The 27,982-nt window shown below is 31.5% G+C and overlaps 1 protein-coding gene across 15 annotated transcripts in view; it reads left to right on the top strand.

Moving 5' to 3' along the window:
- The window catches only part of LOC143256986 (catenin delta-2-like), a 142,189-nt gene extending 115,226 nt beyond the window's left edge, over nt 1-26,963 (top strand). For 13 of the 15 annotated variants that reach the window (XM_076514996.1, XM_076514998.1, XM_076515001.1 and 10 more), the window contains 11 exons: nt 183-303; nt 988-1,104; nt 2,754-2,914; nt 4,536-4,774; nt 5,479-5,729; nt 12,355-12,505; nt 20,970-21,205; nt 21,733-21,958; nt 22,811-22,830; nt 23,571-23,672; nt 25,958-26,963. In XM_076514996.1, the coding sequence (XP_076371111.1) occupies nt 183-303; nt 988-1,104; nt 2,754-2,914; nt 4,536-4,774; nt 5,479-5,729; nt 12,355-12,505; nt 20,970-21,205; nt 21,733-21,958; nt 22,811-22,830; nt 23,571-23,672; nt 25,958-26,065 (1,732 nt within the window). In that variant the 3' untranslated portion in view covers nt 26,066-26,963. Of the gene's footprint in view, nt 1-182; nt 304-987; nt 1,105-2,753; nt 2,915-4,535; nt 4,775-5,478; nt 5,730-12,354; nt 12,506-20,969; nt 21,206-21,732; nt 21,959-22,810; nt 22,831-23,570; nt 23,673-25,583; nt 25,628-25,957 lie in introns of all 15 variants that reach the window. The other 2 variants (XM_076515004.1, XM_076515000.1) reach the window with 2 other exon arrangements.
- The last annotated feature ends 1,019 nt before the right edge of the window (nt 26,964-27,982 follow it).

Here is a 27,982-nt window from a genome sequence, read left to right as displayed (position 1 = left end):
TTTCCTTGAATCTGAATTTTGGATGCTAAGTCACTTACAATAGTGTACATCTTTGTTTTAAGCCTTTAAAGTACTTACATTTGAAATTTGGGATTGTAAGTACAAGTAGTAGTTAAGATCATTACTATTTATAAAGAATATGAATACAATATATATATGTATAAATTGATATCACTTTCTAGGGCCTTAGGTGGAATCCCACCACTGATAGAACTACTCAACCAAGACATTCCTGAAATTCAGAGGAATGCCTGTGGTGCTCTTCGAAATCTGTCTTATGGTAGACAAAATGATGAAAATAAGGTAGGAACAAGATTGATAAATATAATGTCATTTAAACTTCATAACACATAGTGTACATGTGACTATGAAATATTGTCTAAAAAGTTTATTTTATTAAACAAATCAGATCTTTTGAAATTAATAAAATGAAACTGTGCATCTATGGGATTATTTTTAATTTACTGGATGAAATTATAATTTAACTCGCAATTATTGTAGGAATTCTATATCATATGATAGCAGAGTTTAAAGAAGAAAAGATGTTGAGTACATATCTCATTTTAGAGTTATTCTTAAGGAAAGAAAGGTAAGGAAAGATAATTTTTTCTGAACAGGAAAACTGTTAATGATTGTATATTTGATTTGATAAATCTTTTTAAAAACTTTCTTTATTGTATTTGTTTCTCATAAAACTCAAAATCTTAATTTAAAAAAGCCACATTTTCTCAACTGTGAAGTTACCTTTTATAAAAAATCAATGATTTTACATATATAAAATGATAGTATAATTATCAGTGTTTAATTACACAATTTTAACAAAAGCATTAAATTTACAGAAATCAAACTCAATAACTTTTACTTTCAAGTTCAAAGGATTTTACTTTATTTCCTTTTTATGTTGAAATATACATGTTAAATTACTTTATATATATGTGTGTATGTATGCATGTGTTATCTAAAATAAAAAATATTCTCGTATTTCAGAGGTCTATAAAGAATACAGGAGGTGTTCCAGTTTTAGTAAGACTACTTCGAAAGACACCTGATAATGAAATCAAAGAGTTAGTAACAGGGATATTGTGGAACTTGTCCTCTTCAGAGGTAGAACCCAATTCAACTCTTTTTCATTTTAATGGATTTTATTCAAATTAACTGTTTAAAAAGTCTTTGGAATGTAATATTAATTTCTCATCTGAACAGGATATACCAACATTGTTAGAAGTAAAACTAAACTCCATAATGATTATAGCTAACGTAACATTCTGTTCTTATATTCTTACTAACAAGATGAAAGTGTATCCTTTCATCAGTTGGTATCCTCACTGTTAATGATGTTTTTGGTTGTAAGCCCAATAATATCTTGTGAGGTTTAGCTAGCTTAGGACATTTAGGTGAGTCCTAAATCCATATAAACATGATAAAGCATACAAGTTAAGTCTGTTACATATTATGACTTATCCTGTTCTGAACCCTAATTTATTATGTTACATATTAAAATTTAAATTGCTGAAACTAAATTAAATGATAATTTAAATTTAGAAATTAATTAAATGTTTATGTATCAAATTTATAATATTTGCCAAAAAGACTGATACATACAGTTTTCTTTCTTAAAACAAATATATTTTAGCATACAAACAATAAAATAAATTTACGATAACAGTTACTACAAATAAAGGTTTATATGCAAAAGTTTTACAAACTTACAAACAATATTGAGTCTTATACCTGATGCAGAATTTCCTTAATATCCTATTAAAAATTTATTTATGATGAGTGAATTAATGTTGAGTTATGTAGGTACAAATCACTTAACTGGCAGCTAGCTAGCTCTTTGTCAATGACACATGAGATTTTAACAGTTGAAGTTGCATAATGTCTTTGTAAAAATACTAATGTCCAATGTTAATCTGCTGTAAGTAAATGGTTTATAATGTTTAAATCTATAAATGTTCTTGGTCAAATATCTGAAGTTCCCAATTAGTAAGTGTTAATCACAATAATTGTGTTGATAATCTTTAAGTGTTAAGTAAGATTACAGAAATTTCAGCTAAAACAACAATACTGGCATTTACCTTTTATACTCATTAAGTGAGATTCTCAAAAATTTGAGATTAATGTGCATAATTAATTTAGAAAAAATGGAGTGAGCATACATTTTTTTTAATACTTATATTCTATGCCTATTAGACATAAGGCATGTTGTTTACAAACTCAATGACAAATGCTAATGTTATCTGTAAATAACATAACAATAACTTCTAAATAACAGTAAAGAATTTAAGTGAATATTGTATTTATTTAAAATTTTTGTTTTATAATTTTCCAGTAAAGTGTAATAATACACAAAATTATTATTTAGATATATGGTTTGGCATTAATACAAATTTAACAATAGCCACCTGGCAATTTATAAGTTATTTTATTTCATAAATCAAATTCAAAATTTGAAACCTTTATTTTCACAGTAAACAAAAGGAGTAAAATAAGGTAAAAACACAATTAACTCTCCTAATAATAACAATAAGGAAGAAAAGAAGGGAAACCAATCCATTGTATGAGCCTCCTAATAACAGCAATAAGAAAGAAAAGAAGGTAAACCCTCATAGTATTAGATGTAAACACTCCTTGTCAAATATCCTAACACGAACTGAAGAATTATAGATAAAATAATATAAATAGCAAGTAGTATTAAAAGTAACCAGGAGTTTAAATTTTACTATTTATAAATTTATTTATTTATTTTCTAGGGTCTTAAACGTTCTATAATTGATGATGGTTTAGCTGTTATAGTGAATTATGTAATTATTCCACACTCTGGATGGGATCAAAACAGAGATCCAACTGAACAGCTAAGAGTGAAAGAAATATGTTGGTCTACTGTGTTTCGTAATGCCAGTGGAATTTTGAGGTAAATTTAGACTATATATCATAATTTGTATTTTACTGCTAATGTCAAAATATTGATAAAAGTTAATACCTAATATATTTGATAAACAAAGGTTAAATAAATGTTTTCAAATATTTTGTAACAATATATTACACAACTATGAAGAAATAAGAATTAAATATGCTTAAACTTTGTAAAAAGAATTTCGACCTAATTTGTTTTTAATAAAACCAGTTAAACAAGAATCTCTTGGCACTGTTGTCGTGCATGTGTTATTACCATTAACATGCATGAATACACAACTTCTTGCAAAAAATAGAAGAATATTTAAAAAGTAGAAATTGCAACAGGCTTTACAAGTAGACTTTATAGATGTCGTACAAGTTTAGGCAGCTTGATAGGGATTTTATTTTGTCTACTGTGCTACTAATATCTTTTTTATTATTTTTCTTTACATGTGAGCCTTTCTGAATTGAGGTTAAGATTGAAGATATCATAAAATCAGAACACGTACTCTTTATTACTATAGTTTCTGCCCTGTTGACTTTATTTTGTTGTACAGCATTTTGGTGAAGACGATTTTTGTGTTAATTTTTATTTCATCATAAGTTTAATCTTGCTGTTTGTAACACAATTCTTCCTTTTTGATATAAATCTTAATTGCTCAGATAATGTTTATGTTTACATTATATATAAACAGTGTGTGTGTGTGTGTGTGTGTGTGTGTATACATATACATACATTTTGACCGTTGACTTATCTTTAGACTTTGCTTTAATGATCTCATTAGTAATAGGTGATGGATATTTGATATTAATCAATTAAATGAAGAATAAACTAGAAATAACGTTTTAACAGAAAAACAGTACTTATAGGTGATGGATGTTTGATATTAATCAATTAAATGAAGAATAAACTAGAAATAACGTTTTGACAGAAAAACAGTACTTATAGGTGATGGATGTTTGATATTAATCAATTAAATGAAGAATAAACTAGGAATAACGTTTTGACAGAAAAACAGTACTTATAGGTGATGGATGTTTGATATTAATCAATTAAATGAAGAATAAACTAGAAATAACGTTTTGACAGAAAAACAGTACTTAGCAAGTTTATCCACTCTTCAAATACAATATTCAGTCAACAAGACAATGAAATTAGTGCTGTTTCATTACATAAAAAACTGTGTATCTGTATTAATAAAAAAAAACTAGTTACAGCTGTTTTTAAATTTGTAAGGCTAAACATCTCAGGTGGCATTTTGTATGGGTTATATTTTGTGGTACTGATTGGAGGCTAATTTACTTTGTTACATTTAATATCCAATGTTGTTTATTGTCATTATTTATTGATTATACTTTTACAAACCCAGTTGTCTACTAATTATTTGTTACATCAGTCTCTGTAACACGTATATAAGTAGTGTATGAATAAACTATCATCCTATGCTACACAATTTTATTTTGAGCATAAAGGTCATGCTAGAATTTCTAACAACAAAAGTGATACTGATATTCGTTGTACTTGTTGGCTAACCAAATAATTCGTCTTGTAACATGTAGCTGAATAATTGTATTCAGTCTACTTACTGATATGTTGATATTGGATGTGTGATTACTTTTACATTATATGCTTTCAGAAATGTCAGCTCTGCTGGTGAATATGCTAGAAAAAAATTACGAGAATGTGAAGGTCTTGTGGAGTCCTTGCTTTATCTGGTTAAAGCAGCTATAGGAAAGAATGACATGGACAACAAGAGTGTAGAAAACTGTGTCTGTATATTGAGAAACCTGTCATTTCGCTGTCAAGAAGTAGAAGACCCAGAATATGATAAACGTGTTGTACAGCAATTGCATTCTCATAGTGGACCAATGAAAGGTGAGTTTTTCTGTTAAATGTTAGTTTACTTTGGTATTCTCTTACCTTTGTAAAGAACAGATTTGCAGTAATAACTACAATGAATTCCAAAGTTCACTTTACCTCTATGGTGATTACGCCAGTAATTAGCTTTTATTAAGGTGTGCGACTTGTAATCTGAGGGTCACAGGTTCAATGCTCTGTATTTTGCACTAAAATATTAGTTTGTACTGTGAGAAATGTAATTAAATATGAATCTGGGCTAGCTGGTCAGCATGCTCAAATTGAAAATTCAAGGATTTATGGTTCACATCTTATTTTTGTAAAACAAATATGCTTAAAACTAGGGAGATATAGGAATGCTATAACAGTACTGGCTAAATCCCAATATTCAGTCAGACAAGAGCTGCCGAAGAATTGGTGGTGACTGCTGTTGATTATTTTCTTTCTCTCTAGTCTATCTGTTCAACATTAGGTATGGCAATGTGCAGGCAGAACTTTGCACAACTTGCTTGAAAATTACAAATTAGACAAACAATTATTGAATCATTTTGACATTCTGTCTGGTTTAATGCTAATGACTGTTAAGTGGTTGTAATAAATTTTCAACATTTGGTACAAAGTTCCATTAAGCCATAGAAATTATTTGCAAAATTTTATAATTCAATTTTAAATTAAATAAAATATAAAAAGAATTACAAAAATGTTAGTTTATGGTCATTTAGTGGGAGAAAGCTTGGGGTGCTTTGGAACAACAAAGAAAAAGAAAGATGGAGATAGTACAGAGAAACAAAAGAAAGAGGCTTTTCTGTCCTCAACTCCAAGACAGGAGTCTGGACCAGTCAAAGGGATGGAGCTATTATGGCAACCAGAAGTTGTGCAGCTATATCTATCCTTATTGTCAGAGTGTTCAAATCCAGAAACATTGGAGGCATCAGCTGGAGCCATTCAAAATCTGGCTGCTTGTTACTGGCAGGTAAGTTAGCTTCATTCAAAATCTGTCTGCTTGTTACTAGCAGGATAGTTAGCTTCAGGGTTGTCCATATAAGTGAATGGTTTTTAGAAACTGTTTAAGATGGCTTTCTTTTTCAATTGGTCAAAGAACCTACTATAACAATACTACTTTAGATTTATTGTTAACTTCTGCAGCAGAAATTGTTAGGAGGGTGGAAATATGAGAACATCAGGGTGCAAGTGATCATTGCTATATTAGGTATGATATTTTGGTGTATATGTAGATGTGGAATAATGATATTTTGGTTACAAGTTTCAAGAAAGCAAATTTTGAAGATATGCAACAAGACTTATCTGTTGGGAACATTGATCAAATGTGGAAAAGTTTTAAGTATTCAAGGTGAATATATTCCTTCCAGAAAGAAAAGGATAGCTGCAGGTGAAAGAACCAATTTGGTTCACAAAGATTACAAGGGACAAAATTAATGAAAATCATCAACCATTTTAGAAATTTAAATTCACTGATATAACAGAAGACTTAGAAGAGTATAGGAGATCAAGAAACTTGGTCAAACAGGATATTAGGACATCAAAATGGATGTATGAAAATGTAAAAATTAACACTAAAGATTTCTTTAAATACATTAAAGTGTAAGAAGAAGGGCCTGATGATTATGAGATGACTGGTTTAATAAATTATGCTTTTTCTTCAGTTTTTAATGATGAAGACTGAAGCAGTATTTCTCATTTTAAACACTTGGTAAATGGAAACAAGGCTGAACTAAACAATTGCATTAATCCTCAGCTTGCTGAGAAGTTTAAAGAATAAGGCTCCTGGGCCAAATAATATTTTTCTAAGGGTTTTAAAGGAGATTAAGGATTGAATATGTGATGAGTACTTGCTACTGTTTTTTTATTAAAGTTCTTGAATAATTAGCAAGTGCCAAAGGATTGAAAATTAAATAATGCCCCTCCTCTTTTCAAGGTTCGTAATAAAAACTGTCCAAGTTATTATAGGCCTTTCAGTCTTACAACATTTGTGGGGAACATTTTGAAAAAAATTTGATAAAAGGTACTTTGCAAAGTCAATTAACAAAGGATAAGTTAGCTAATTGGATAGAAGAATGGCTGGATAGAAGAAAGCAGAGGGTTGTTATAGATGGAGTTCAGCCAAATTGGATTAATGTCACAATTAAGTGGGAAATACCTTAGGACTCAATCTTTAATTTACCTGAATCACAAAGATGAAGAAATGGTAAAAAAACTACTTAAATATACTGAAATATTGGGTGTTGCTGGTTGTGAGGATGATACTTTTGACTTACAGAAAAAGTTAGATCATTTTATGAGTTGGATAATAAATGGCAGATGGGTTTTAATTATAATAAATGCAAAATATTGCACATAGGTTATCGTAATTTGAATTACAAGTATAATTTGTATGGGAATAATGTTATTACTGTTAAGAAAGAAAGAGACATTGGTGTAATGGTTGATCAGTCTTTTAACACGTTCACTGCCAACAGTAGTATTAATAATTCATACCCTAGTATCAATCACATTTTTTTTCATTTAACTTAGATATTTAATATTTATTTGGGTAACTGTATGGCTCACTGAAACCACTTGTAATACACTGGTTTTCCACATGGTCCATAACTCAAAGTCACTTGTAACTCCCTGGTAAGTACATGGCAGCAAACATGTTAAACCATCCAAGCAGTGTGCTGTTTCTAGTAGTAAAACAAATAAAGATTGCATGCTGCATGTACCAAAATATTGAGTAGAAGTTGAAAAAGATTATAATTCCTCTGTATAGGTCACTGATTAGGCTACATTTGGAGTATTGTGTTCACCCTTAGGCTTCTTACCTTAGGAAGAACATTGAATAATTGTTACTGGTTCAAATTATAAAAGTTTTTTATCTAGGAAAAAGAGAGTTAAAAGGGATGTGATTGAGATGTTTAAAGATTGTTAAGGGAATTGATCGTTTTGATACATGATTTCTTTTCATATTTAATGGTGAGAATGGTGGAAATAAGAGGTACAAATATAATTTTGGCAAGTTAAAAATCATCTTCAGGTAAGATAGTTGTATTTTTCTGACAGGGTGGTTGGTCTAGGGAACAGGTTGTTTTCGAATGTTGTGGAAGCAGTAAATTTAAGTGAGTGTAAGAAAAAGCTTTAAGTATATGAATAAAAAGTGTTGGCTTTAAAATTTTTCTTTTTGTTTATTTTAATAGTTTTGATTTAGTTTACAGAAATCATTATATGTTTTATGTGAAGTATATGCATTGATATTATGTTTCATATATTTTTTAGAATTTTTATTTGTTTTTTTTCTCACAAAATTTAGCTTTTAGAGATTTTTTTATTAGAAATAACAGTTGAGTGTTTTGTTTTTGCAGTGTTGAAAATCATTCAAATATGATTTGTAATTCTTGTAGCTTCACTTTAAGAATACGATATCACCCAAGTTGGTTTTCAGAACAAAGAAAACAATTCACACACACACACACTATTGTTATAATTTTATTTTATTTTTTTTATATCTCAGTCTTTTCTTAGTATTTTCACTCAATAAATCTTTAAGCTGACTTGTAGTTGGGTTTTTATCTTTTCTTTGATTCTATTTCTGATCAACTACTTTTCCATAATTTGCTGAAGATGAATGTACACATGTAGTTGGGTTCAGGATATTATGGATTAAATTATCTGAATCTAGCCCTCTAATAATTCTAATTCGTACATTGTTACACAGCAGATTCTCATCCATATTAGCATATTATTGAATACCTACTATTGTTAAAATATTTTAAATGCTATTTAGTTTACAGTTATACCTTAGTTATGCACATATGGCTTTTTACGTTTATTTTCATCTCTATATGTGTATATATATATTTTTTTTACAATACCAAATGTTTCAAATTGCTTATTTGTATGAAATGCAATTAAATGAAATAAACCAATATTATAAATTAAAATAACTGTGGCATACTAGTATCTAAAAGTATCATAATTGATAATGGATTGTAGACCACAAGCCAAAAAGAGGAAACTGTGAGCATGCATGTTCACCTTTCTTAATTACTCTGCAGAGATGCCAACCATTACGATTTGAGCGTAATCAATACGATTTTGGTGTATACATTACGACTATATGCTCACACAGACAAATATTATGACTTATTGCAACTCCGAAATTATTATATATTATATAGTCCTATACAATAAAGTGATAAATTGTTCCCCCAGGGCTATAAACGGGTGAAAAGAAAATTTTTAATGAGATACAAATACAATTTGATAATAAATGAAAGACATAGTCCAAATGGCTGCTTGCCATAATCATGTTTGTGCTTGAAATAATAAAAAAATATTTGTATCTCGGACGTCTACCAACAGTTTCAGTGTGGTGCTTTTCCATACTGGGTGCGTGGGGGAATCCATAGTTACGTCATCAGTGATTGTCAGCCAATCAGCGCTCATGTAGATGGGTATTTCTCGTTTTCTAAGCGGCAAAAAAACACCAATGCGATCATTCACAAGATGGAAAAAAAAAAAAAAAAAGGCCTCGTTCACCAGATTGTCTTGTTTCTGTCAAATTTAAAAGGACTAAAACTGTGAATCAAAAATTTAGGAAAGAGTGTAGTGCAGAATATCCATTCAATGCGTCAAAAGTCATTGATAGTCATGCATTTTGTACAGTTTGTCACATTGATTTTTCTGTGGCGCATGGCAGGATAAACGATTGTTCCAGACATACAAAATCGGCATCTCACCAACAAAAGGCTGAGGCGAAGACAAAAACGATGCAGATAACGACATTTATGAGTAAGAATTCAGAATATGAAAAACAATTTCAAAAGAATTTTTTTAAATCTATTTATTTATTAAATACACAAAACACAGTCATAAATGAGCAATCTATAGCAGTAATAAATAATAATAGTTATAATAATAATAATATAATAATAAACAGCTAAGAGACATTGGTCAGGTTTAGTAGCTGCAAATGATAAAGGGCTCTGTCTACAATCATTATGCTCAGTCATTTGAAATAGTTGGCATCTCTGACTCTGGATTACATTCATTTTACATATACTTTTCAAAACACATTTTTATATCCATGTCTCCTAAAAAAAGCAAAATGAAATCATAAATTGTACTGGACTAAAATAAACATGCTACAACCAGGGTCAAACACAAAAATATATATAAAACTTTGACAACAAGATAAATAAAAAAAACAAAAAACTTTCATACAGTTGGAATATAAATTTTATCACTTAATAAATATGTTCTTGGCCAGGACTTGGTACTAACTTTAAAGAACAATACAACATAAATATCAATGTTAATAAATATTTTGATAAATTAAAAAAACCTGCAAAATAAACCAGAAAATTAAAGAAAATTTTCTGAATTTAAACAACTTCAAGATCTATAACAATACCAAGTAATAATCAGTAATATGTTTTAACTATATCTCATGGACTAACTTTTTAAGCTTAAGGCAGGGTTTTTCTTAGTGGTTAGATTATGCAGTTACATTGCATGTGACTGCCTAACTTACATACTTTTTTATGACATTAATATCTATACATCACTATAGTATATTAAGCACTTACTGTAGTATCACTACAGCATATTACTCATTTAACCGTGTAAACTCTCAAACTACCTAGCTTACGTATGTTATTGGTAGCTTCAAATTGGGATGTGTATATTATTTTGGCTAAACAAATGTCACACCACTTATCATAATTCTTGAATTGAGCTGTAACATATCCTAAATGTGGTGCAAACTTACACTTTCAGTATTACTTATTTCTCTACTAAAGAATTTTGACATGTTTTACCAAAAAGTGTTTTTCTACTTTTTTTTAGACAAGTCAAGAAAATTTGCTAAAAAGTTCCCTGCACCTTTTTGATAATGAATGTAATGCTAAGTATTGTGAAACACTGATTCTCAACCTATTTTTATATTTTAATAGTGGCCTGGCATGGCCAATAATCCGTAATGCTGTCCCACTGGATGTGACAATCCCACTATTTGTTGGTAATAGCCCAGAGTTGGCGGTGGGTGGTGATGACACTGCCTTCCCTCTAGTCTTACACTGCTAAATTAGGGAGCACAGATAGCCCTCGAGTAGCTTTGTGCGAACTTCAAAAACAAAAACAAATATTTTAATAGTAATTGTACTGGACATTTTAATCAGACACACAAGAAGAGATTATTTAACCTATCTTGTATAAACCATGATGTGAAAACAAACTTGTATCTACAATGAAACAGTTCAGCTTGTATATGTAAATTAAAAATGTTATTATGATAGCTCCTCTTTGAACTGGTTTTTGGCATTTCATTATATAGCTTGAAAGGTCTTTAACAAAATGTATGAACTAAACTGTTTTTTGATGTTTACTGTGAATGAAATTTCAGAATGTTGTTGTTTGCTGTCATGTGTAAATTAAATGAAACTATTACCAGTAAACCATGGAATTGTTTTCAAACTTACACTCATTAATGATGTAGTTTAATCCAACACTAACTGCTTGGCTGGACAAATAGTGTGTGTGAGACTTTATCTTGCCAGAATGTTTAAGTGTTAGTCTATTTTAAGTTCATTGTCAGTTTGAATTCGAGATTTTTCATTTGACTTTAAGTTTCCACAAGTTTTGTCCTCCTTTATCAGAAGAAAAGTTCTGTTGTTGTTTTTTCCTTTTTCATAATAATTTTGTCTGTCCACTTCAATGCAACAAGACATTAATTACTTTTATCAGGCATTTATTGACCAAGTGGTACTATCAAATGTAGACAAACTTCCAAGATAACATCCAGTTAAATCAACAATCACAATACTGCAGATGGTTCTAGTTAGCTGCATTCAATATTTGGTTGCTTACTATGGGCAAATATGTTGTCTTTAGTCAAACTCCATCTGCTTGCTACTTGGAGATTAGTTAGCTTTAATCAAATCCTGTCTGCTTATTACTGGAAGATTAGTTAGCTTTAATCAACTCCTATCTGCTTACTACTGGGAGATTAATTAGCTTTAGTTAAATCCTGGCTGCTTGTTACAAACAGATTAGTTAATTTTCCATTCAACTCCTAAACTGCTTGCAACGTGTGTGCTAGTTAGCTCCATTCAATTCCTAGATGCTTGTGAGTTGCAGGTTAGTTAGCTCCATTCACCTTTTGGGTGCTTGTGGCTTACAGGCTAGTTAACTCTGTTCAACTTCTAGACTGGTTGCAGTTTGCTGGCTAATTAGTTCCATTTATCTTCTAGACTAGAAATAACTTGCAGGCTAGTTATTTCTATTAAACTCCTCGACCTCTTGTGACTTACAGGATAGCTAGTTTTGTTCTCTGATTTTACAATAATCTCAATGTAATTGGCCAAGTCCAGGTAACGAATATTTATTTTTAAGTTATAAAAGTTACTCATATAGCTTCTGTTTTAATTTAAAGATACAATTATTTTTGTAGAATTTTATATATCGCCAATCACTAAGTTAATAAAGCATCTTTATGAAATTATTTCTAAAATTATATTCTGTTAGATTTTTATGCCTTCCTTCCAGTATTTAAATTAGTATAAAACAACTGGGTCAATAAGTAAAATATACTATTTCTATAGCCAAGTCTAGATATCCGTGCAGCAGTTAGGAAGGAAAAAGGTCTTCCAGTATTGGTGGAATTACTTAGAATGGATGTTGACAGAGTAGTGTGTGCTGTCGCCACTGCTTTAAGAAACCTGTCCATGGATCAGAGGAATAAAGAACTCATAGGTAAAACCAATAGTATTTATGTAAAGAAATGATTGTGTAAAGAACTATTTATACAGTAACACGTTAGCAGTTCATATCTTTTTTTTTTTGAAAAGGTATATTAATGCTAACAATTTTATTAAACTGACCTAGTACTACTATTTCTTCAGGGCAAAAAATATGAAGCATTTTCTCTCTATAGAATCTGTTGTAATGTGAGAAACATACTAAGAAAATATTTTATAGCTTATATAAGCATTGGTTTTATATGTCTCATCAGTACTTATAGCTTATGTAAACATAAGTTTTGTAATGTCACTACCTCATCTAACCCATAGCTATATTGACCTTCATTTACCCTCTGGACATTAGTAAACTTTTTAAATGTGCACTATTCTTTTCTACCCATCTATCTTTAGCATTGTTGCAGCAAAATGTGCTGATCATATGACCACCTTCCACCAATCTCATTGTACCTTCTATACAAGAACTGGTAGCTCTCTTTACTCTTGTAAAACAATCCTCACTGTCTTGATTGGCATTCTTAGCACACGTCTGTGTGTTTTGTGTTCTTCACGTGACTACTCAATTTTTTATTGTGTTTGGTCACCAGTATTGGTGATTTAGTTATCAGTTTCAAGTCCACATTTCTACTCATTTGTTTTGGAGATGTTTCTGTTTTCCAAATTCTTCTTTGTTCATATAAATTTAGATTTCTTACAGTGATTGATAATTTTCCAACCATAGGTAGACATCTGTTATAACAGTAGGCCTCAGTGTTAGGTTTCAGGATGTCTGCTGAGGAAGCACAGACTTTCATTCTTTGGGATTTCATGTCTTTATGTTCATCAGGCATTTTTTTTATTCCTTTCAAGATAGGTATTGTTCTTTTTCCATGGATACTTGTGGTACGTTTTCATAATGTATTTCTCACTCTCCATAGATATACCCATGTTCAAATTAGTTTATGTGAGTTCGTGTGTATGGACCTAATTTCCTCATTTGATAATTTGCATCATTCATGTCTTCTCTGGTCAGAGTTGTGTAAGTTCAAATTTTATACTTTTTTACAAACTACACTTTACTATAGTTTACAGCTTGCAGTTAGAGTTTTTTTCTTGCATTAATTTAGATTAATAATATAGATTATTTTTCACTGTTAATATTATTTAGTTATAAGATTTTTTTTCACACCTTTACTATTAGTCATATTTGATTGGAGATAAGTTTTGAGTTAACCATTCTTTTTGTTTAGTGGGTGCCATTTTATTCTCATGTTCTTTAGGGTAAGTTCCTTTGTCTTATAGTTATTTTGGGTCACTCACACCCACTTTCTTCTGCAAGAAGTCTCTCAAGTGTGATTCTTTTCTGACTGGGCACAAGAAGAGCCAAGCAGAAGTCTGTCATCCATGAAATGAGTCTGAAAACCCAATAAGTAAAGATGATGTGCAAAGCATACAACACCACAAAACATATGCAGAGCTGAAGAAAGCCACTTTGTGAGCACTTAGAATAGGAAGGCACAACTTCCTGGAAGAATGAAAGAAAATAATGTGACACTGGGTCATCAAAACCCATCAGTGAAAGGTAAAGTCATTCACTACCCCTTCACAGTATGTTATTTATTTGGAGGTTCTCTTCACTTCCTTTTTGGCCAAGTCAAGCTTTCTCCAGTTTGGCTCCAGGACATCAAGCAGACAGTCATGTTGCCATCCCTTCTGCTTCTCTATATGTTCATAAAGTTCTCTCTTCTTAGGGATGTGGTTTTCCTTGGAAATGCTCTTTCCCTTGCATCAGATACATGTGCCTTCTTTCCTTTGTATACTTCTTGACTAGTGAAACTTTCTGAGTGATCCCTGGGACCATCCAAGTTTATTGGTTTGGTGTTCAGTTGAGAAGGCCACATTCCATAACCACCACATCCTAGTACCTTGGCAGCTCTTTGGGCTCTGTATTCTTTCCTACAGGGAAGAATGGTTTTGGTTCTTTCTGCAATTCAACTATCATCAGCTTTATCATCTAGAAAGATGGTAACATGTATCTACCTCTAACTGGTCAGACTCTGGATTTCATGTATTGGGCCAATGACCTTGGCATGACTATTCTGGTGGGTCGTATTTCCTGAGTTCTGATTTGTGTGGTTGATCACTTATTATACCCCAACCAAATCCTTTACAAAGTGGTCTCTTCATTCTTACATTTTTCTGTGGGTATGTTCTTAACAAGGAACACTACATATTTGTATGTGTTTTCCATTCACAGGTATGGTACACCTTCTTCCTTTTAGTCTTCAGTCTTGCAACTTTCAGCTGTGGAGATAGATACTTTTAGTCAAGATTAGAAAAGTCTTTTTCTATAAGTTTACCATCTGATTTCACTCATCTTCTGGGTGTTTTTCATTTATACAGACCAAACCTTGTTGTGTATTGTTGATTCTTTTGTATTGGTCACTCAGACATAGTTCCCTCTGCTCTGACCCTTACTGCTGTAACACATTATATCCTTTTCTCTTTTTTGTCCACTCCTCAATCAATCTTGATCTTCCTTTTTTTCATACAAACATATCTCCCCTCGAGGTAGATTCCTGTACCTGTTGGGCCACTGCTTTTGTTTTAACATAATTTCCCTTCACACTTCATAATACTTTCACTGCTCTTTTATTTTTTCCCAGTTGTTTGACACAGATAACCTGATTGTTTTGTGACATAAAATGCCAAATAACAACAACAGACTTCTTCACACCCCTTCATTCAGAGTGACTTTGTCTGGTCACTTGCCTTGGCTCATTGGCTCACCCCCTGTGCTTGCTCTTCATTCAGACTTCTCATTTTCTGGATGTTTTCTCTTATCTAGACCACTCGTTTTAGTATTCTGTTGGTTGCTCTGGGGTGGCTGGTTTTGACATAGATCTGCATATCACCCTTCACAGAACAACAAACCCAGCCCCTTTTTTTCATCTACCATGATCAGTTGTTTTTTTATCCTGATGTAAACATACTTTATTTTTTCTGTGTTTATCTGGTCCTATACTTCAGCTCTTTGATTCACCCCTAATTTTGCTTCTTTCATTTCCTAAACCTTTTGCCTTTCCTCTCTATCCATGTATTAGTAACATAAGTCTTTCTTCAGTCTTTGGTTTTTCCCAGAGCTTCTGTCCCTCCTGTACATCTGTTCATCACATGTTCCAATTCTTTATCTGGTTGTTTATTCAGGATTTGTTTGTTTCCACTGTTTCTTATTATGGAGCTGACCTGTAGAACTCCCTCTTCCATAGGTTGTTCCATATATCTGGTCTATCCAATATATTATCTCTTTTTCTACCAGACTGGTATCTCCATATTGTTCTTCCTGTCTTTTCTGGTTTTTCCTTTGAATCTGTTGCAATTTGTTCCTTCTGAGACATTTATCTTATGACCTCATGGCATGAAGCCTTCATCATTCTGACTTTTATGACATCCTTTATTATTTATTGTATTGTATGTTTCTCATTATTCAGATCTAGCATTTCTTCCCTGGACTTCAGTTGCCCAGAAATGTCCTTTTATCTCTTCACCTCTTCCCTTCCTATTCCCTCCTGTATACCCATTCGTTTCTGGTTCATCTCCTTTGTCTAATTTGTTCCATGATCTGTTTTTTGGCTTGTACTATCTCCTAACATTATTTTCATTCTTGTCTTATTGTTTCATGACATTCCTGTTTTCCCTGATATTTTTCCTATTATGCTTACATATTGGATTTATCAACTCCTACACCTGGCTTATTTGGATGTGTCCTTAGCTAGTCATCATATACTCATTGTTCTTCAGACATAATTAGTCATTTTACTGTGTCTTCAGCTTTTCAGCTCTGCTGCCATTTAAAGAAGATCATTCAGATCAGTATGTGGAATCTCCATAAACTTTCAATTCTGTTACTTTGTACAACTTTGTTGTTTCTACCTCCTGTTGCAGTTGTACACACATATATTTGCCTGTGGCTATAATAAGTGGTCATGTTTGTTTTTTCTCTTTTATCATTGCTATACAACATATTTCAGTATCACATTTGGTGATGAGTGTTGTCTGGTCAGTTATGCCGAATTTCATATCTTAACACTGTATATATGTCTTCTTCTCCAACAATTGTTGTGGATATGGGCATTTTTGTAAGATTACTAGACACTTATATGTTATATTTTTTATCATTATCTATCTATCTATATGTATATATCCTGAGGACTGTTACTCGTGGACTTCACAAGTTATGCAGATTTTTGCTCATCCCTACTGGCCTGTGATTCTTATAGTTCAGGTCTTTCTGTTTTTCAAAATAGGGAAATGCATACACCTATTGCATTGTCTCTGGTGTAGCACAGGTCCTTGCCACTTCCATTTCCTAGTTGCTGTACTAGTTGGTTGTGGAGATTTTTTCACAAGTAGGTTTTGTACAATATCCAGGACTGTGAATGATCATGGTAGATGTCTTGAATAACTATCTCATTTTCCTCTTTCTCATTCATTCAGATGCAGTCTTTGGTTTCTCCACTACAGGTTTGAATCATTACTTTTTTTTTGTCATAATTACTTTTGGATCTCACCCAGTCTGCCATAGAAGGGTTAACATACTTGTCTTGAATTTCTGCCACTTCTATTTGTTTGTTCTGAATTTCACATAAAGCTACATTAGGACTATTTGAGCTAGTGATCACTAATTTGCCAGTGTAAAACTACAGGGAAGATGACTAGCTTGTCATCACTGCCAACTCTTGGACTACTCCTTTTACCAATGAATAGTGATATTAATTATCATGGTTGTTAGTTAACACAGAGCATTGTACATTAGTATCTTACATCAACAATTAGGGCAAGTACTCATTCTCATTGTCAGATTCTTATGTATATGTATTGGCCAGATTCTTTACAGGAGGTGTCTTTTTCTTTATGGTATTAAATTTACACAGTAAACACACAATACATTTGTTTTAAAATATATTAAACTGAGTTAAAGGTATATAAAAATATTCTTTGCACTGTTAGTTGCCATAGTTGCATCAAGAGCATTAAATAATTATCTTTTTCACCAAAATCTGCACAGGCTGGTTCAGTTATCTCAGAACACAATTTAACAAAATGAATTATTTTTCTACACTCTGTTATTACAATACAGCCTGTGATTATTTCACTTTGAAAATTGCCAATATACTAAATATGCTAAATATTTATGCTAAAGGCTAAACTTACAATCACACAGTCTAGATATTTCTAACTATCTATATAACTGAAATACAATTTTGTACTTGGACTAATAGCCTGACTAGGGCTGTGAATGTTATATATATACTACTAGATATCATGATGCAATCATACCCGAGCAAAACAATGAGGATAATTTAGAAAATTCTACTAACTTGATACACTAATTCAACAAGTGCCAATTCACAATGATTGAAATACACAACATATGATTCACACAGACATGTAAATAAACCTCCAATGAACTATTGCTGTAAAAATAATTAAGTCTAATATTCACACAATATTTAAACCATCTGAATCATAACATATACATTAACCTAAACAGTTGTGTACATCCAACACTCACTACCTTTGTAATGTTTTTTCATAGAGGCACTTTCAGGGTGAATTCCTTGCCATATGATATTTTAGTGTTTGTATAAACATCTGTATATTCCAATAACTGATGCCCTCATAAAGTCAGACAACCATTTTCACCACTTTAATCATTTCTAACTCCAAATTCTTGAGTGATGGATGTTTTAACTCAATCTTGGAAGAAAATTTTTCTTTGTGCACCTTCTTTTTGTGATACTCATTAAAATCAATGAAATGTTAAATTCTCCTTGTTACTTCACTTTAGCCAGCTAAATCATGATTTTACATATTATGTAAACTTTTTTATGGGCACATCTTCAATAATCTTGAATGTCCCTTTTTCACACTGACATTCAACAATGAGGCTTCACAGATGGTTGTTGTTAGATTCCTTGGATGAGAAACTGAATGGAGTTGCTCAGACATTATTCCACTCTTGCTGACATTCTGCTCTGGCAGTCTTCCACACATATTCAACTATGTTCCAGAGCTGATGCTTTACACATGATATCTCCAATTTACGTATTGTTTCTTTCTTCATGTTTTAGTTTAATGATTGTTGTCTTTCAGCTTTTCCCACAGCTGATTATAATATAACCTTTTCTACTACTTTATATGCCACAGAAACCATCAATGTCCTTTGTCTCCATTTTCTAAAGACCTTCTCCAAGTCCATAATTTTCAATGACTCAAAGTTATTAGACACAGGAACTTGGGCTTGATATTTGAACCATTAACAATTTGTTTTGCTTTGTCATGACTCTCTCAAATATACTTCTTTTTAATGTTTGCATCAGACAGAAGCTGTTATCTAGCTCTGCCTTTGATGTTTCATTGATTTGTTTTCTAGGGAGACCATATACTGGCACCCAAAGAAGGTAATCATTGTTTCTTTTAATATTGTGCAGCCTCCCTTATATGATCCTGATTCTTCATTTGAAATAAATGTTTCTTATGTCCAGTAAAAACTATTTTTGTTATCTCACTTGTTCTGAAATTTCACAAAGACTAAGCAGAAGTTATTTATACCATAAATCCAATCATGCTTCTCAGGACTTATTCTGGCTACATTAACAAGTTGGCCTGTGTTATTAATACCTGTCTTATTTACTGTAATATTCCTTGATACCTCAGAAATGAATTTTGAATTACATCTCATCAAATTTGCCATTTGGAGATGTCTTTGGCACCCTAATCACAGTACCTTTACAGGGTATGTCAAAAGTCAGCATAGGTATGAAGCCAAATACATTTTTTTTTTTGCATTAAATTGCTATGTCTTCAATGTCAATATTTCTTTTGCCAAATAAACCCTAGGAGATGATTTATATGTTATTAACTGTTTACTTATTTCTTGATTCTACACCTACAATGTTTATGGCAAACCAGATATTTCTACATTGTCCCAACACCCTTGTTAATATTTCTGGGTGTGTCTAAGGTTGAAAAAATATTTAATTACAAAACAATGAAGAAAATCATAGTCTCTCAATATAATATGACATTCCACATACAAATACATTCAGTTGGAATTTGCGTGTTATAACTGCTTTTGCATTTGCCTTACTCAGAATTCCACTCTATTCTGGAACTCCATCATATGGTGATGATCTATGGAAATAGAAAGGTACTATCTAGTGGTTGATTATGTCTTAACTGGGATCTTTTCCTACCAACATATAAACATTCTGGCATATCATTTGAGACATCACAGATGAGATGCCCATTCTCCTTCATGCCTGAAAACTGCAATCATGATGGGGAGCACCCTATATATTTCCTTTTATTTAACAGTCTTTGTTGTTCCTATTGCACTGTCCTGGAGTTTCCAAGCCAGTTCTTAAATATTTTATACAATTTATACATGATTTTCATTCAAACTGCATTCTTCCAAGATAAATATTAACTAAGCTCCTTAAAAATCACACTTATCACATTATTTCCTTTACAACCAGCTTAGAACAGTGGGATTTTAATAAACCACCTTCATACACCATTAAATCTAAGAAATATTTTTTTCTTAGTCTAACTAGACTGATTTCATTACTTGGCTGAAATGGTGTGGAGATTTTAGCCTTCACTAGATACTATCATTGTCTCCTCCAGAAACTGTAGATCTGCTTACCTGCTACACCACCACCACATGTGGCCAAACTTAAAAATGAGCATGTTCCATAGATTCTATTATTACTGCTTAAGTCACATTTATATATACATATTGTTAATTAGTGTCCTGGGCAAGAAAATATCTGCTGAGAAGAATATCTTTTTAAATGTTCTCAATTTGGTTCAGTTTTATTGAGATTGATATGCTCTCCTTGATTCTCCCATGTATCAAGTCCAGTGGCCTTCACTATGGTTGTGGATTCTACACAACCTCTGCTTTACCACTTAATTCATTTATTGTGGTTTAGGTTATTATCTTCCTGCCTGAGAGCCAGTCTTTGTTATGAAACACTCTTCTCCATTTCACTGTGCATAGTTTCACTTTTAGTATTTCATAGGTAAGTTTATTTGATTTCTCTTTAAGATTTTTAGGAAAAAAAATCATATCAAACAGGTACTTGCCTGTGAAGCACTTTTCCATACACATCTCCACAACCAGGAAAAAATATATTTTTCATCATGACTGTAAACAGAGAAGTCTGGTTTGTGGGCAGAAAGTAGTGAATATGTTTATTTTGCTGATATATGTGCAATACAACCCATGGCAAGAGAGAGATAACAGAGAATTCTGAATCAGTGAAAGTATGTTCTGCACTGCATATGGAATATTCAGAGCCTAGTCACATGGTTATTGACACTGTAAAAGCTTTTAGTATTTTGTAGCTAAGTACTAATTTGAAATTCATTTTAATTCTAAAAATGTAAAATGTTATATGTTATTGTATTAGGGAAATATGCCATGCGTGACTTGGTGCAAAAACTTCCTAGTAGTGGACCTCTGCAAGAAGGAGGATGCTCCTCAGATGAAACTATAGCAGCTGTGCTGGCTACGCTGAATGAAGTGATTATTAAAAATAGTGACTTTGCTAGGTCATTACTTGAAGCTGGTGGAGTAGACCGGTTAACTTACATAACAAAGCAAAAAGGCAGATTTTCTTCCAGAGTAGTAAAATTTGCAGCACAGGTATGTTGATTTCTCTAATTAACATAAGTAACTAAACACAGTGACTAGATCACAAGATAGGGTAGTCCAGTGCCCTAACATACATTGCTAAACACAGTGATTGGGTCACAGCACAGATTTTAGAAAATATTCTAATTCAACACATGCAACTAAAGGAGCTACAATAATATATTTGTACATTTTCAAATTAGTTTGATCCTAGTTTTTAAAGTGTATAGTTTGTTAATGTAATTTTGTCATGTTGTGCACATTGTTATGTATGTAACCATAAGATACAAGTGTACATGGATAAATTATTGAGGTGAAAGCTTGTGTACAAAATAGGTTAGGGAGACTACATATGAGTTACTGGTCATAGACACTGTTGAGTCATGTTCTACATGATACAGGTTACATTAGAAACTCAAATTACAAATAGTTTGAAAGATAGAAAATGGTGTTATATGCTACAAGATGCTAATATTATAGACAAACTAGAGGTAGATACTTATGAGAAATACTGAAGAAATAACTGCTGTTTGTTACAGTTGTTGTACAATATGTGGCAACATCAAGATCTTCGAGAAGTGTGTAGAAAATCTGGCTGGAAGGAATCACATTTTATTACACGCACGCTGGTAGCTCGTAATGCTGCTTCTACTCCTGCTAGTGCCAGCAGCACACTCCAACGACCAATCAGTACACAGGGCACAACAAAGTATGAAGACAGAACATTACCTTGTCGAGGTCCAGATGCTAGTTCCTCCATCACAGGTAACCCTTTACTAAAGGTGCCAATGTAGACAGGTGCAGATGCTGGCTTTTTTATCATAGGTAACTTTTTTTTAAAGATATTAGTGTAGATAGGTTTCAGATATGTAGGGATGCTAGGTCTTTCATCACAGATAACTCTTTACTGAAGATACTAGTTTAGATAAATTTCAGAAAGGTCCAGATGCTAGTTTCTCCATGACAGATAACCCTTTACTAAAAGTACCAATGAACATAGGTGCAGATGCTGGCTTTTTTATCACAGGTAACTTTTTTCTTAAAGATGTTAGTGTAGATAGCTTTCAGATATGTCGAGATGCTAGGTCTTTCATCACAGATAACTCTTTACTAAAGATGCTAGTTTAGATAAGTTTCAGAAAGGTCCAGGTGCTGGTACTTCCATCACAGGTAACTCTTTTTCTTTCTTTTTTTTAATGGTATTAGTGTAGATAAGTCCAGATGCTGGTGCTTCTATCACAGGTAACTGTTTACTAAAAGTACCAATGCAGATAGGTTTCACTGTTATTTGTTATCAACCTGCAACACCTTGTTTTGTGTTCTTTGTGTGCATATCATTTTGTTGTGTTATTATAATTTTATTGTTATTAATGTAGCTTAACTGTAATGTTTATTTGTTCTAAACAATGATAAATTACCTCTCAGATGGAATGTTGAATATCTCTATGAATGTATTCTTTCATAATGTGTTTGTTTCTTAAGAATGAGATTATCAATGAGAAATAACTGAAAGATTTTTTGCTTTGATTCCAAATTCAGAGACTAGTTCATGAATATACATTTTTTCGTTGACATTTTCTTTCAAAAAAATTAATTTTTTATTCCTTTTTTTTTCAGATGGTGTACCACGTAGTCGGGTAAGTTCTACAAATGTAAACTTGTTTTTGTAATAAAGACAAATAATTTAAGTTTATCTGTCATTTTCATGTTATTTTTACTTTTACAAAAACAAAATTTATAAATCCTCCATAACAAAAACATGCCTCATAAACACTTATAAATGTTTATAGATCACACAAAGGTAATTTCTAAGAAAGGACATTAATGGATCAAACAATAAACAGTCTACTAGTAATGTACAATATAGATAATCCCTTGGAAATACGATGATGACTCAGTACAAAGATAGTTTGGAAATAAAAGCATATTGATACATTAGTATACAAAGACAATTCTTATAAGACACATTAATACACAATGATAATTTTTAGAAAACATATTGTTCAATCATAATAGAAAGGTAATCTACAGAATATAGCTTGGCATTTTAATATCTGAATTTCACCAAAGTTTTGGGACATTTAATGTAAGTTTTTTAGAAACAGTTTGATAGGCTGATAAGGCTTATTTTGATGTGATACAAAAACTATCATCAGCTATCACTAGGTATTTGTCAGCCATATATTTTTAAAAAGTTTTAACAGAATAGCTTAATAATACTTATTCATTTTTTTATTCCAATTAAATGGCATGTTTCTACTGATTGGAAGTTTGGCTGTTTTCAGAATGTGTCATACGTACATGTAAAACACATTAATATTAACATCAACAATTAAATTGAACCAGTCTGTGCCTGAATCTTATTCTAAACTTTTAGTCAGAGGAACTGCCGTTAAATGATGTCCGAGACGATATGGAGCCACCACCACCACCTCATAGGCCACCGGTAGGAGGTGTTTTGATATTTCCACCAGTGCCAGTAAGTCCTTGAAATTGCTAATAACTGTGCATGCTGCATGTATGTTGAATTTGTTTTATGAGTTATCTCTTCATGTTCTTATCCTATTCAAGGGATCATATAAAGAACTGTTCAAAACTGGGTTGTTCACTCATTTAGTAGTAGGTTAACCACATGTATTAACATTTTCAAAGGTTCATAACTTTGAGATTTCAGTGATAAAGAGGGTCTTTTTTTTTTACCTGCCTCAACAGAATTGAGAAATAAAAGGTTTTTTCACTGACAACTTTGGTTAAACATTTGAACTTTAATTGTGTATGACATGAGAACAATTTCATTTTTTACATCATAACTCTGTGTACAGTTGCAGTTGTACCTTAAAATGTACTTATCTTTGCAGAATTAAATTTTACCAGGAGCATATTGAGAACCACAACTTTTCTTCTGAACAGTTATTTCAAAAACTGTAACAGATTTTCAGTCATTGCATATCAGTACTTCAAGTCCTAATGCTAAAATGAGTTACTGCAAGTATGTGTTTTGAATATTGTTCATTGTTTCTCGTAGTTTCTTGCACATTGAAACACCCTGTACCATATTCATGTGAATAAATTTTGTGATTCTTAATGTGACTCTGGTAAAGTTTTGTTCTTGCACAACTGGTAAACTTTACATGTGGATTTTTCTCTCTAACCACCTTGTATGGTAAATTGTTAAAAATATCTTGAAAGTTTTGAAGCCTAAAAGAAATTGCACATAACAAGTATCTTTATTTTATGTTAGTTATTATGTGTTTGTTAATTCATGTATATTTATGTATGTATGAAATACTTTATACTTTATTTTTGGAAAGTAACTCTTATTTAGTGTCCTTTCAAGTCAGCTTTGATTAGAGCTCAATTTCTACTTAAGAATGTATCCCAAGACAGCTGATATGAGTATTAACACTTTTATTAAAATAAAGTTGAGAACAACGTTTTGACCTTCTTAGGTCATCTTTAGGCTAACATGAAGATCTTTGTTAACTTGAAGACCAAAACATTGCTCTCTACTTTGTCTTAATAAAAGTGTTAATACCCATATCAGCCATCTTGAGATACATTTTTACTTCAAGTTGGTTTTTCGTCATCACAGATAATTTCTACTTGGCCATAATTAGCTATAGAACCTTAGTGCATTAGAAAATTTATTAGTCCATTTTAGTAGACATTTTTTATATTCTAAAAATTAACTCATCTGTTGTTTTTCTAAATTAAAGAAAATCATTGCAGAGTTAATTTTCACATTCTGATTCTTGTTTTCTCCTACTTTTCATATTCTACTAACCATAGCTGAGAACATTAAATATATAGTTCATATTACTATATAAAAAAATTATGTACTTTTAAAGAACACAGCCAAAATTTCACAAAAATGCTTTAAGAAAAGCACACCATACTTGTATTTTATGAAGTTTTACAAAGTGTTTGTAACCCTCAAAAGTTTATGAAGGGAAAAACAAACTCTTAAGACTGTTAACTACAGTTATCATAAAATTATGAAATTCAAAATTAAAACCCCATATAATGTTTCCCTTTTCATTCTAAGGGTTCTATACAATAATTTACCATTTCTAGTACTGCATACCATGGCATTCCATATGGATGATTTAACTATAATTGATTTAGTATGAGATGTTTAACAAATGAGTCATAGGATCTGTTAGTAAAGATAAATATGAAATGTGTTACACATCTGGTTTAAAAACCATAAAGAACTAGTTTAAAAGCTTGTGAAGAAAACCATATACACTTAAGCTGCAGTGCATGTATTAGCAACTAAATAAATAATCATCCACTAATAAATCATTAGATTTGTTACTAGATTTAAAAATATTCATGCAAAAGAACTGTAACTGATGTGTAATAAAACCACTTTTCTGTCTCTCTGTAGCCTCCACCCCAGGGCTTCTGAACTAGTCCTCTGATTCTTTCTTGGTGGGTGTTTCTTGAAACTTTATTTTCTTTATTTCTATATTGATCACTGTATCTGATTTACTATATTTCATTTAATGCTATGGTTACATTATCAGTTGTAATAAAAAAAAGTTTGGTTATAGGTTATAGTAATGGCAACTGAAGTTATCAAATTATACTGAAGTATTTAAATAGCTGTACTGTGTGATACAAGTTTATTAGAAATAAACTACTAATCATTTATTTCTTTTTAAATTAAAGTTAATTTTACCAAATACATTTGTGAATAATTAACTCTATTTTCACTATTAATATTGCATTTGTTGACTACTGTAAATATAAGACTGTCAGGTTTCACAGGTAATGGACGAACCACCCTACAGTCCACTTCCAAGGGAGAACATTAAACAGATGGAACCTCCAGCTCATGAGGATCAAGAGGGGGACTCTTGGGTATAAGATATCATCCTTTTTACTGCAGTATCTGCCAACTAATCAAACATATACCCAGTGGAAGGTCTGATAATCATCTGTAGTTTTTCCAACCCTGGACAATGGTCAGAAGATGTTACTGGCATAGAGAAAGTAACAGATCTTTTCCCTTCACTTTAGATATTCCTTGTTACATTTTGTATATATTGAGATCAGCTGCTTGAATATTAAAATGTTATACTACAAAAAGATAAAAATCTTTTAGGACTATAAAATTATAGTGTGTTTGCAAAAAGCAGCATACCCTGTGGTTTTTACATCATACTGTTAATGAGAGTACTGCTGACACTTGCTACGGCATCCGTCTTCATTACATGTCTTTGCTATCAATTTCCCATTTTGAAGGGATAAACAATTTGTAATGACAAGCTAGTCAGTGATTATGATGTTTGTAAAAGATAATAGGTTTTAATTCTTTATTTTCTGACATAATTTTTGTATTCTCCATTTCCACTGTTAGTGTTGGAAATTATTTTTATATTTTTTTAGTATACTTTTAGTACTAGAATTGATTATGTATTTTTCCTTTTTATTTTAGTATTGGAAATTAGTAACTTTTTTCTCTACTTATGTTGTTTTTTTTTAGTGATTTTGTAATTTTTCCAACATTCCATAATATTAATACAGATAAAATAATGCACTAGCATACTGTTTGACTTAGTGATTTGACAATTTCCAAGTACTTGCTGTTGGTATTTTTGAACAGTTGTCTTGCCATGTACCTCCTTTTACATTTTATGGTTCAGAAGTTGGTATTTGTCAATATTTAACCTGCCTGTGTACAAATATGTGTTTAATTAAATGTGTATGTGTAATTATTGGCAATCAATAAATACCCAAAGATCTCAGGCTCCATGTGACTCTATACCTGTCTGAGTGCTTGATGTATTAATTATAAAACGTTTCTTCAGTTATACTGTTCATTTATAAAAACCCTAAACCAAAGTTCTCTCATTTATAAACTTTTCAGCTGTTTGTTTTATCACTATGTAAAGTAGAATGAACAGTTTAAAGCTTGGTTTTAGTTTTCATTGGTAGTTAAGACATTCTGACAAAATCACATGAACAACTTGGAAAGCTAAAACATCATACCTTAACTAGCAGCTTTCAGAATTGAGCATCTGTATGATGACAGTTTGACAAAATAAGTGATGGGTGCTATTGATCATTATAATGCACTGTACAAATAGATCAGAAAATTGTTAAACGTCATATCAAAAGTGGGAAAAACAATTAAAAACAACAGATTTTTCATTCTGCTGTAGTTCTTACTTTACAAGTGAAAAAATAATTTTATGATTGTTATAATGTGTATGCCTTTTACAAAATGTCGTAGAATGATTAGTTATACTTGTTAAGACATTAGTATTAAGCCTATTACATTTTTAAACACCATATGCTTTAGTTAGTCCCTAAGGTAAGTGAGGGTTTTGATTACATCTTTATTTATATACTTTTTAAATGTGGTGGTGAAAAACTGCAATTTTAAAAAAAAGTTTTTTTAAATAAAAGGTTGCACTTTTAGTACATGTTATATCCAATGAATAATGAATACCTAGATTAGTAACAACAATTACTAGCACCCACAGCCACCAGTAGAGCGGTGTTTCTGCTAGTTTATAAAAACACCTGTTATTGAGAAAGTACTACTTTGTTTCTTTCGAGATAATTTCAAATGGTTGTGATGAGAAATTCTATTTTCACCACTGTATTTAAAACTTGTGAAGTTAAAGCATAACAGTAAACAAGCTGTCGACGATTCTTGATTTTGTCAGTTAAGTAAATGAATGCACTTTATGATTATCAACGTAACTGTTGAAGAGTAGACTTGATACCAGGACGTGTACTGACTACAGGAAACTGAATATAAGTAGACTTGATACC

The sequence above is a fragment of the Tachypleus tridentatus genome, chromosome 7 (genome assembly GCF_004210375.1).
Source record: "Tachypleus tridentatus isolate NWPU-2018 chromosome 7, ASM421037v1, whole genome shotgun sequence".
Lineage (NCBI taxonomy): Eukaryota > Metazoa > Arthropoda > Merostomata > Xiphosura > Limulidae > Tachypleus > Tachypleus tridentatus.
Note: the sequence above shows the minus strand (reverse complement) of the source record. Positions and strands in the feature narration are given on the sequence as shown.